This window comes from Rattus norvegicus, chromosome 8 (assembly GCF_021556685.1).
Source record: "Rattus norvegicus strain SHRSP/BbbUtx chromosome 8, alternate assembly SHRSP_T2T, whole genome shotgun sequence".
Classification (NCBI taxonomy): Eukaryota; Metazoa; Chordata; class Mammalia; order Rodentia; family Muridae; genus Rattus; species Rattus norvegicus.
In genome coordinates, this window is record NC_141541.1 from 121,351,842 (window position 1) to 121,364,178 (window position 12,337).

The window sequence follows — 12,337 nt, forward strand, 5'->3', positions numbered from 1 at the left end:
TAATTAGAAACATTAATTATATATATGCATATTTGTGATGCTAACTACAGAAGACAACATGAATTTGAGAAGGTGCTTTGGGGAGGGACATGAGAAGGATTGGCGTGTAGACAGAGCTGTAGATAGGATCAAACGCACTGTACTCATCTATGAAATTCTCAAGACCAAAAAAGAGAAATAGCTAATAAATATTTCTAAGACTTAAAAAACATTGATTTTTTTTCTCCATACAATGTATTCTGATTACTTTTTCCCTTCCCCCAATTCCTCCTGGTTCCTCCATACCTCCCTGTCCATCCAGATCCATATCCTTTCTATTTCTCCTTAAAAACACAGGCATCTAAGGAATAGTAATAAAATCAAACAAAACCAAATTGAAATAAGTCAAAATAAACAAAGAAAAGAGAGCAAAGAAAAAGAGCAAGAAACACACATATTTAAGACAGAGTCTCATCATATATCCTGGCTAACCTGAACCCCTCTTTGTAGACCAGGTTAACCTTGAACTCAGAGAGATCACAAGTCTCTACCTAAGTCGTTACCTAGGCATGCACTACCATGCCTGGCTTTCAAATGGCAAAGTTTTACCATGAACACTCTGGGTAAACTATCATCAAATTTCATGATAAAAGTCTGAAATAGCTTTGATAGCACATGATGCTTGTCTTAATTAGCAGAGTGCTAAAGATTTTCTTGCCACCTCTGTCAGGAAATCCAGCTTCAATACAAAAATTTAATGTTGATTATAAAAGACTTTACTTTTGTGTGCGATGGCATTAAAGAATATCAAAAGGCCTCTTAATATAAATTAACAATTTAAATTACCAAAAAAAAACCAAACTAAAATGCCAAAAAATGAAGGCTTACTAGTTCTGATTTTGCTTAGCACAAACGATTTTATTTTTCCATTAAAGGGAAATCAAGCCATATAAATTTATCAATACAACGCCAATGGGCTGGGACTGTAGAACTTAACAAACCTTTGGTTTCAATCACAGCATGGAAAGGAAAAAAAAAAAAAAAAAGGACACCAAACGGAATAAGGAAGGTATGTCTCACAAGTAGCTTTCTCTAAAATTTAAAAAAAAAAAAAGCTGCAAAGGGCTGGAGATGCCGCTCTGTAGCTCTGTAATAACACGCTTACCCAGCATGCACAAGGCCCGAAATTCAATCCCCTCCTCTGCCAGGGCAGACACAGAAGGGTTGCAGGTTAAAGACTCACTTGGGCATTTAGAAAGGCTTTGTCTCAAAAAAGAGGGGTTGGGGGTAAGCTGGGGACGCAGCTCAGTGGTAGAATGCCCGTGTAATACGCACCAGGCCCTGGTTCAGTCTGTTGCCGTACCCTGCGCTATCCTCCTTCAGCTTCCTTGCCCTCGCATGCAGCTAGCACTCCTGGTCACCACTCCTGCCGCCCTGGTTTCCTCTCTGCTGAGCTTGCTGGTGAGCGCTGCTGCCTGGGGCCTGCTCTGCTCTCCACCCGTTACCATTTCTCATACACCAGACAAACTCAGCCATGGAGGAGCCTCACATGTGATCACATTCTACCTCTGTTCTCACAAGTGTGCCAACATCCCAAGAAGACTCCCAACTCCTGTCTAAACCCCAACAGCAAGCCCTCATGCTTTTCCTGCGGAGTTTATAAACTTGTAGCCAATCATTGTCATCTTGTATATTACTAATGTTCCGTGCTGGACAACAAGTTGAAATAAATAAAGGCTAGATTCGTTTGCTAATTTTATGAAGCACTTAACATATTATATCACACAGTAAGTCTTGCTAGAATATATAAAATTATTCTATACAAAGAGAAATAAAGAACACTATTAACAACTCTAGAAATCTACTGTGTCTAGAAATGGACCTTTCAATACACTGTGTTCCTTGCTTGCCTGGACTTATTTCTTATGGAGTGGGGAGCGTCTATCCTAGTGCAATGCAACCTACCTTACAACGGCCACCACTACACTCTGCCTGCGTTTTCTCTGCTCTCTAAGACTTCCCCAGGCAGAGGATCTGGGGGTTTTCTCTTTCCACCATCATTAGCAATGTCATCCCGATGCTGCCCATTTACTAACATGCACACCTTGCCACTTTCCCCTTCAATCCAGCCCCATGTGGAACATGATGGGAGCCAAAAGAAAAATCATAAAGAACAAAGAAATTATGGTTGGAAGGCCCGTCTTCTTCACCCCAAGAAGTTTCTGTCCTTTCCAAGCCCCCCCCCCCCTTTTACAAAACCCGAATTAAACACTGTTAGCATATGAAGTACCAGCTCACAAAAGTAACTCAACAAATGAAAATCCCAACAGGGATTAATCAATAACTCCATACCACTCGATGCATAGATCACTAGTTTTGAATAATGACCCTAATTTACTTCTATGTGTGTTTATGTGCCTGTGAGTGGACATGAGTGTTTGGTACTTGGATTCAACCCCAAAGCCTGGTCCAAGCTAAGCAGTGGTCTACCATGAAGCAGTACCTCAAGCCCCCTTCGGCTGTGTTAGAGTGGCAGTAAGACCCCGGCGGGTCTCTACACAGCAGCTTCAACACAGTCCCATGAACACAGGACCACCCGCCTTCTCAAGCTCTCCCTTCTCACCTCACTGCCCTGCATGGTCTTTGCTGGGTTAGCAGAAGGGATGGCGGCATTCAGCTCCGGCTCTGGCTTACACAGAAGGGCGATGGTGTCTCGGTGGGACTGGTAGCGCTCCTTCACCTGTCCATCCGCTTGCACCGCTTTATCTAAAACGGCTCTGAACTTGGCTCCCTCTGGAGAAAGAGTTTCAAGAACTCAGCAGGCTGACAGGGCTGATTAGATTACTAAAGCTCTGGTCCTCAGTTTGCTCTTCCTTCCCTTCTGTAGGCCCTAACTCACTAGACAACAGACCTCAACTTCTATCCATCTGGGCAGCTGTGATTTAGGATAAAAGACACAATTACTTACGAAGCGAGGGTACAGTAATTTGTAGTCACTTGGTTAACATTTGCCCAGTGAAAGAAAACAGACATTTGTCCAGTTTCTTTCTAGAACTCATAAATACAGAAAAAAAAAAATCATTCATGCCAAAATAGGGTAAAACTCACTGAAAAAGTACTCCTCTCTCAAGGAATGCTCTCACTTCAAAGAAAAATAGGATCACTTTCAGAGATACCTAACAGAAATATAAATCTCTAGCTAAAATGAAGACATTTATTGTAAGCACAAATCTTAATAATCAAATTTTAAAGATTATTTATTTATTGTACATAAGTACAATGTCACCGTCTTCAGACACCCCAGAAGAGGGCATCAGGTCTCATTACACATGGTTGTGAGTCACCATGTGGTTGCTGGGAATTGAACTCAGGACCTCTGGAAGAGCAGTCAGTGCTCTTAACTGTTGAGTCATCCCTCCAGTCTGATAATCAAATTCTTAAAAAGCATAATTTATTTCAAAGTAGCTGTTAAGGCTCATTTTTTTAATCACCTAGAATTCACTACTAAGTCAAAAGGGAATTACCAGATCATAAATATCACTTCACACATGTCTTTAAAATGGTGCTTGGAGAAGCCCGAGATTTCTGTGATTAGCTTAACTGCGCCTGTCAGTGAACCTACGTGAGCGTCATTACTCACTACTGTTTGTCTTTGCTAAGGATAAGTGCCTGGGTTTTCCTTATTCACACACAAGTAAAAAGATGAGTTTACAACTGAGTCTAACTTTAAAAACTATTTGGATAAAGGGGAACTTCCTCTCACGCAGCTCATTTGTGCCATGGTTACCTGCTCGTAAAGGCTTGTACAGGTCATTGGATGGAGTCCTTTGCCACCGGTCCTTGAATTTTGCTCTTAAGTCATTATCAGTTGCTTCTTCTTCATCCAACAATCTTAGTGACTTAGGAAAGTAAACAAAAATCATTGTTATCATTTTAAAAAAAGAAACTTCAAACATTTTTGTTGTTGTTTATAAGGTCTGAGAGGGTTGTTCATATGGTTTGGTTTTATGAGTGTCTCTTACATAGACCTGGCTAGTCCAGAACTGGCTATGTAGAGCAGGCTGGCCTCAAACTCATTTCCCTGAGTTGGAATTATAGGTATAAGCCACCAGGCCTGCTATTGTTTTTAATGATCATATCCAGTAAAGGAAGACAACTAATGAGGAGGAAGTATTTCAATACCACTAACTGACTGCTGTGCAGATTTTGTTCTGTTGGAAATGGTCTCAGAATACAACCCTTATTAGCCTCAGATCTGTTATCTTCCTGCCTTCTAAGTGCTGACATTATAGTTGTGAGCTACCACATCAGCTTAGTACACAAAATGGTACATTTCTGTTGCAGAAATCTGAGTCACAACATGACAGAAACTTGATCTGGGGAGGTAGCTCAGTAGTAGTGGAGAGCTTGCCTAACAGGTGCAAAGTACTAGATGGGGTGTGTGTGTGTGTGTGTGTGTGTGTGTGTGTGTGTGTGTGTGTGTGTGTGTGTGTGTGTGTGTGTCAGAGTCAGGGTTAAGGGTAGCTATTCTCTTTCTCGGTGAGAGAAAACTGTATCTCGATGGATACAGTGCCTGCTGAGCGCACACAGCCATCGCTTCAGTCTCTAGCACCACATAAAAAATAGGTATAGTAAGCATGGTGGTGGCGTCATAAGCCTTTAATCCCAGCACTTGGGAGGCAGAAGCAGGCGGATCTCTGAGTTCTAGGCCAGCCTGGTCTACAGAGTGAGTTCCAGAAAAGGACTACTCAGAGAAACCCTGTCTCAAAACAACAACAACAATAACAATAACAACAACAACAACAACAACCCCACAGGACAGCAATCAAGTATAGTGTCAAGCGCCAGTAACTTCAGCACTCAGGAAATGGAAGCAGGAGGATTAGAAGTTCAAAGTCAACATTCCCACATGGAGAGGAGAGGGGCTAGGGTCGTTTGAACAAGGATGGCCCCTTAAGGCTTACATATCTGAATGCTCAGTCATCAAAGAGTGGCACTATTTGAGGACTCAGAAGTGTGGCCTTGTTGGAGGAGTGTGTCACAAGGGTCTGAGGTGTGAAAAGCCCACACAGACCTCAGTTGGCTCTCTATGGATCAGGATAGCTCTCTCGGCTGCTGCTCTAGCACTACAAGTGCTACCAAGCTCCCCACCAAGTCGATAACGAGCGGACCCTCAAGAACTGTAAGCAGCCCCCAACCAAATGCTTTCTCTGCCTTAGTCAAGGCATTTCTTCACAGCGAGACAACAGTGACCAAGACAGGAGCTCGCCAGGCTCCACCCTAACCAGCAGCTGGTGGCTGCTGGGGGGGGGGGGGGGCGGCAGTGTTTTCCTTCTGTGGTGTGGGCTCTTATGGGCTGTCTACACGGATAGCATCCATGTGCATGCTAGCAGCACTAACTGGACTTACTGGAGGATGGGGAGAGCAAGAGAACGTGAAGGTAGGAAGGGTAAGTATGGGAGTGGTCTGAGAGGTTGGAGGGGCACTGGAGCTGGGGTTGAAAACATGACATACATGTATGAAACAGGCAAAGAATACAGTTTTTAAATTCTAAAACTAAAATAAAAAAGTAGCTCAGCTGGAAGATGTTAGCCTAGCTTGCACAAAGGCCTGTTCGATGTCATAAACCAGGGTCAGTGATGGACATCTGTCCTTCTAGCCCTTGGCAGGAGTCGGGGGAGGGGTATCAGGCTCAAGGTCATCATCCCCAACTACTCCTAGGCCTGCCAAAATTTCATGAGATTATTTTAAACTAGAAAGAAAGAAAAATACCCACAAAAAGAAAACACTGAGTGTAAGAGTTGTCGGGTGTTTAATACCTTTCTAATAGCTAAAAAACAAAACAAAACAAAACGCCATAAACCCTACCTAGAAAAATTCGCTTTAAACCCAGAGCTCAAAGAAGGACACAGGGAACATGAATTCAGGTCAAACCTCATTCAACATTAAACACAACATGGGCCATGGGATACAAGGACAGGGTGCGAGTGCACATGAATGAGTGCATGTGTAAAACCTACAGTAGTCTCACTTCTTAGTTTAAAATCTTAACTCAGGAAAAGTGTGATTCCACATTTACTAAGAAACCTGAAGTCCAGGTCTGGGGCTGCAGCACAGTTGGTAAAGTGCTTGCCTAGCACTGTGTTCAGTCCCCAGCGCTGCATAAGCTGGGTGTGAGGGTACACACTTGTAATCACAGAGCTCAGGAGGTGCAAGCAGGAGGATCAGAAGTTCAAAGTCATCCTTGGCTACATAGGCCAGCCTGGATAGCAGAATCAAAACCATGAACAGGGGGTTGGGGATTTAGCTCAGTGGTAGAGCACTTGCCTAGCAAGCGCAAGGCCCTGGGTTCGGTCCCCAGCTCCGAAAAAAAAAACAAAAAAAAAAACAAAAAACCATGAACAAAAACAAAAAAACCATGAACAAAAACAAAACCTGATATCTAATACAGAGCCTAATGTTTATACACAAAAGAGATGACTAATTATGAAGTGTTAAGCCTAAACAGTTTGTTTGATTCCCACCAGTATGCACCAATCAATGGCCGTATGATTAATTAAGCTAATACGCATGTATTTTCCCGTAAGAATGGCTCACTGTTCCTCAGTGGAATTCTTCCTGAAGCTAAAAGGCAAATAAGGCACAGTGACTCAACCAGGCAGAGTGCTCCCCCCCAGAAACCCATGAGTCTGAATCCTACAGGCACAGAGTGCTCCCCTCTGGAACCCATGAGTCCTAATCCTACAGGCACGGAGCGCTCCCCGCCCCGGAAACCCATGAGCCCTAGTGGACGCCATGAGAACAGTTTCTACTTGAGAAGGTGTCTTTCCAAACGTACCTCCTCTAATATTTCCCTATTTCTTTGTAGCAGCTCAGGCAGCTCTTTTATCAGCTGGTCGACAGTCTGGATGCCTCCCTGCTCGACTACAGCTGTGGACTTGGTAAGTATAGACTGAGGTACAGTGTCTCCAGACACATCTTCAATTGCTGCTGGAAGGTTAAGGGAAGCCAGTACTCTGCAAAATAGGAAACAAGTTGTGTCATGTGCAAGTCTACACTGCCTTTAAAATAGCAGTCACTTTAGGCACATATCTTTAATCCCAGCACTTGGGAGGCAGGTGATCTCTGAATTCAAGGCCAGGCTGGTCTACAGAGTGATTTCCAAGATAGCCAGAGGGATCAAACTCAAGTGATCAATGCCTGCACCCACTGATCTATGTCAGGAAAACCTAAATTTTGAAAAGGCAATAAATGACTAAGGGTGGTAGAAAGAAGCCCAGTGGTAGGAGTGCACCTAGCATATAAAAGCTGGTATCAGTCCCGGGGACCCTCCATACTCTTACCCACCCTTGTCCCTCTGTAGTTCTGAAGCAAAATAAACCCTTTATATTGCTTTTGTTGTCTAGGTACTTTATCAAAACAACAGAACAGAAACCAAGACACCCCCTCGGGTAGTTTCCACAGTATTCTGTCACATGATAAAATACTGAGTATTATGGGCTGAGTCCTCCCTGGGTCTTGTCCTCAGCACTTGATCCCAGCTGGAGGTGCTTTGGAGTGCGGGGCCCTTTCCAGGTGAGGCCCACGTGAAGGCAGTGGATCAGTGGAGGACAGGCTACAGAAGTCATGGCCCAACTCCACCTCGTGAGCACGCCATAACCAGTCACCCCATGTTCCTGCTACCATGGCCAACTGCTCCCACCCTCAAACCTGCCCTACCACATCCTCTCAAGCCATGAGCCAAAACGAAGACTTCCTCCCCGGGATGCACCCTGTAGGTACTATGTGGCAGCAATGGACAGAATGACTGCTGCACACAGCGACAGCTGCATGCGCTCTAGTGGCCCAGGTGGTGCATAATGTGGCAAACAAGAACGACATGATATACACACTACAGTGTTACATATATGACAAACTGCAGAGCACACAGGCATGTGAGAGTAGCCATGAACTAAGGACGGAGGCACTGAGGGGGAAGCGTGAGGACTGACTTAGGTCATGTTCTTTCTGTAGTAGTTACACATGCACTCAGCACACTGAATAAACTACATTTTAAATGAGTACATTTCATTATATGAAAATTATACCTAATTTTTTAACCCATGGAATGTTTTCTTAATCCAATATAAAAATTGGGTTACAGTCCAGTTCCACGAGTTTTTATTACATGCATTTATTTTGTTGGGTATGCACGCGGACAGTCTCGGCCACAGTATATGGTCCCAGGAGCAGGCGGAAGGCTTGGCAGCCTGTACCTTTACCTGCTAAGCCGTCTCACCAGCCCGGACCATGCCTCCTAAAGGGCTCATCTCCACCCATTTTTGCCTCAATCAATCTCTTGAAATACAAAACAGGAGTGAAATATTCTCACTTTTTTTTCTGTAATTCCATTCCTTCCAACTCTAGATTACCTAAGCTTTTTAATAAAATGACTACAAGAGAGGAAAGAGTGACTGTGTGTGTGTGTGTGTGTGTGTGTGTGTGTGTGTGTGTGTGTGTGTGTGTGTGCGCGCGCATGATTCATTTCCAAGCTCATAAAACTAAAAAGAAAAAACTAACAACTAAAAAAGTTCATAGGGGCTGGGGATTTAGCTCAGTGATAGAGCGCTTACCTAGGAAGCGCAAGGCCCTGGGTTCGGTCCCCAGCTCCGAAAAAAAGAACCAAAAAACAAAAAAAAAAAAAACAAACAAACAAACAAAAAAAAAAAACAGTTCATAAATTATTCAAAACACAATCCTGAGAACCTTTAAGTAGTTCTGAAAGCCAGGTTCACCTACCCATTTGCCAAAGTTGTAGCTTCTCTCATCTGAGCGATTGATCTGTTAACCAAGTCAGCTTTCCTCTGACTAAACACAGCCAGGGACTGCTGCACAGACACAGGCACCATCTTCTCAAACAAATCTAAAACAAGAAAGATCCAAGTAAATGATACAGAACCGACCCAAACTACAGAATGACCACTCACTTTCTGAGTAAGACCACACTGAACAGCAGCCATGGAAAGACGTCTAGACCACGCTGTGGGCAGAAGCCGTGACCGCTTCCTTTTGAACCTTTGTTTCCCTTAAGGTTTTAAGTCCTCATATGAGGGATCTGGTGGCACTGCCCACTTGCCATTAGACAGGCAGACTGTGGTCACAGTTCATCATCTCCCAGCCCTGCAGCCTTGGGGAAGAGCCCCCTCTGGGCCTCAGCATCCTCATCAGTGGCACGGAAATCAGTCATAGTTCCCGTGCCACACGGCTGACGTGAGAGACAAACACTCATCTTAGGATGCTTAGCAATCAATGCGCGTGGTGCACGCTTTCTGTCTACTAAATACAAATAAGTTCAACAGCCACTGCCCAGGAATACACTACACATATTCACACTATCAAAAGATGGCTAGAAGAACATTGATCTAATGCAAATCCTACCCTAGAAAGATACTGGTTTAAAAATTATTGATCCAAGTATGGGGGCTCATGCCTGTAATCTCAACCCCGAGGAGGCTAAAGCTGGAGAACTGGGAGTTCCACGCCAACAGCCTAGGTTACAGTGAGCTGAAGGCAGGCTAGGCTGGACGACATGCAACCTCGATCTCAGGTGAGAAGTGAATAAACAAGCATGTGTTTATTACAGTGACGGTATTTCAGATATAACAAATGCTCCTCAGCAGAATGGCCTGGCTTGTCTCCAGTCCTACTCCTACCAAAACTGTCTCAAACATCCCACATGGTTTGTACGTGACAGATGCTTCACCGCGTACTGTCCCCTTAGAAACCTCACAGAAGACACCACCTTTAACTTTCCTACACTTTCCTGTCCAGTAGCTGGTAGCTTGTTTGCCTGTCTCACTCATCCTACAGCCAAGCAAGGCCTCAAACTCAGCCCCCGGCCTCAGCCTCCCAGGTGCTGGGACTTCAGGTACACAGCACCATGTCTATTCCCACATTTCTTTTAAACAACATAAATGAATGTTATGCTCTAATTGTTAGAAAGAGAATGTAAGACTTTACATGAATCACACAGGTCAACCTAGACAAAAAAGAAGGACGCACCAAAGCATCATTTTCTTCATGGAAAAGGGAAGATAAAGCCAAGCGGTGGTGGTGCACACTTTACCTCAGCACTTGGGGAGCAGGGGCAGGCAGAGTTTAAGGCCAGCCTGGTCTGGAGAGTGAATCCCAGGACAGCCAGGGCTACAGAGAAAGCCCAACTCAAAAAAAATGGAAAATAAGTAACTTTTAGGGTCTATGAGTGCAAAGAAAAGAAAGAGAAAGGAGAGAGGAGGGAAGGAAAGACCTGGAGAAAACACAAATGCACTACAGTGTATGTGGAAAACAGCATACCCGTGAACTTCTGGCTGATGGGTACATTAACTGGAGTGGGTTTCACAAGCGTGGCTTTGCCAATAGGATCCAGATCCTTAAGGTCCGGAACACGGTCATGATAAATAAAATCATTATCCTTCTTTGCTGCAGCCAGGGCACGGTTGATTTTGTCAGAAAAATCCTTCACATTGACATATTCATCATAGCGAGAGGCCACATTCTTAATCAGTTCTGCTGCATGCTGAAAGTAAGCATTAGAGAGAGGCTGTTTACAGGTGAAGGCTTCTCTACCAAGCTTTTTTAAGCTCCCAGGATTTCCAGTGCTGTGCTTGACAGGACAACCTGGAAATTCCATGACAAAGTAAGTACCTAAGACTAGAGAGGGGCAAACGCCCCTGTAAATCCACAAATGAGCTGCCAAGGCAGGAAAGGAAAGGTAGGCCAATCCACATAAACTGACACTAATGAAGGCTGGATATTAAGTAATTCCCACAAGCTGTACAACCGTTAAGGATAATTAAGAAGTACTGAACACCTTTATGGGGCCCTAAGACAAAGGTCTTCAAACTACAGAGTAAGCAATCAAGGGGTTGGGGATTTAGCTCAGTGGTAGAGCACTTGCTTAGCAAGCCCAAGGCCCTGGGTTCGGTCCTCAGCTCCGGAAGAAAACAAAAACAGAGTAAGCAATCAGAGATGCAGCCCCTCCACACTGACAATTCTGATAAAAGAATTGTCAGGGATGAAACAAGTACTTGTTTTAACACCTGCCATCATAAGCTACAAAACTTCTTAATTCTGCATATAAAACACTAGCCATGTAAAAAATCATAAGTTACTGGTAACTCAGTCCATGTCAAAGATTTTTAACATTCCTGGCTGAATGTTTAGGTCCATACTGGGACTAAGTTTAAAAAAAAAAAAAAAAAAAAAAAAAAAGGGGGGCTGGAGAGATGGCTCAGTGGTTAAGAACACCCGACTGTTCTTCCAGAGGTCATGAGTTCAATTCCCAGCAACCACATGGTGGCTCACAACCATCTGTAAAGAGACCCGATGCCCTCTTCTGGTGTATCTGAAGACAGCTACAGTGTACTTATATATAATAAATAAAATAAATCTTTAAAAAAAAAAAAAAAAAAAAAAAAAGATAAAAGACTTGAAAAGCACAATCAGTGTAATTTACCAGACCTTTCGGCTCATAGAGAACTGTGTAAACTTGATCCATGCTGAGATACAGCAAGCCTAAAACACCAAAACTACCCTACATAAAATGGTGGTTTAATACTAGACTATTTGCTTACATAATTCTCTGAAATATTCTAATTTAAATTTAAAAATGTCAAGGCTTTAGATAAAGCACCACATTTTCATCATTGGGACAAATATCTCAGGAAGTCAAAGGCTTGGGCCTCAGCATGGGAGGCCAACATAAGAAGGGCAGCTTCATAGAAGGTGTCCAGACACTGAAGTGCTCCATGAAGGACGCAGAGATCAGCTCCTTACTTGCCCTCTCTTGCATCTTGGCCATAGGTGAAATGGTTTGCACACTGCACCATGAGGTACTGACTCATTGCAGGACCAAAGGAAATACTCATGGGTAAAGCATTCAAAACTGGAGGACAAGAAAACTGACTGATGGTTTGTTCATTTGTCTGTCTGTATGTCTCTGTCTCTGTCTGTCTCTGTCTGCCTGTCTGTCTCTGTCTCTCTCTCTCTCTCTCTCTCTCTCTCTCTCTCTCTCTCTCTCTCTCTCTCTCTCTCTCTCCTTTTTCTCTAGTTTTTCATGGCAGTATGGTGGTCCCTGGCCCAGGGAGTAGCACTATTAGGGGTGTGGCCTTAGAGTGGGCGTGGCCTTATTGGAGGAAGTGCGTCACTGTGGAGGTGGACTTTGAGACCCTCCTCCTAACTTCCTGGAAGCCAGCCTTCTCCTGTCTGCCCTTGGATGAAGATGTAGAGCTCTCAGATCCTCCAGCCCCATGTCTGCCCAGACACCACCATGTTCCCATCCTGATGATGATGGACTGAGCCTCTGAACCTGTGAGCCAGC

General features: G+C 43.9%; 1 protein-coding gene across 2 annotated transcripts in view; it reads right to left on the reverse strand.

The window, feature by feature from the left end:
- The window catches only part of Pdcd6ip (programmed cell death 6 interacting protein), a 55,777-nt gene that overhangs the window by 18,233 nt on the left and 25,207 nt on the right, over positions 1–12,337 (reverse strand). For both annotated transcript variants that reach the window (NM_001029910.3, XM_087563442.1), the window contains exons 8-12: positions 10,312–10,534; positions 8,758–8,881; positions 6,818–6,995; positions 3,767–3,878; positions 2,603–2,772 (exon numbers count right to left, since the gene is read on the reverse strand). In NM_001029910.3, coding sequence (NP_001025081.2) covers positions 2,603–2,772; positions 3,767–3,878; positions 6,818–6,995; positions 8,758–8,881; positions 10,312–10,534 — 807 coding nt within the window. The remainder of the gene's footprint in view (positions 1–2,602; positions 2,773–3,766; positions 3,879–6,817; positions 6,996–8,757; positions 8,882–10,311; positions 10,535–12,337) is intronic.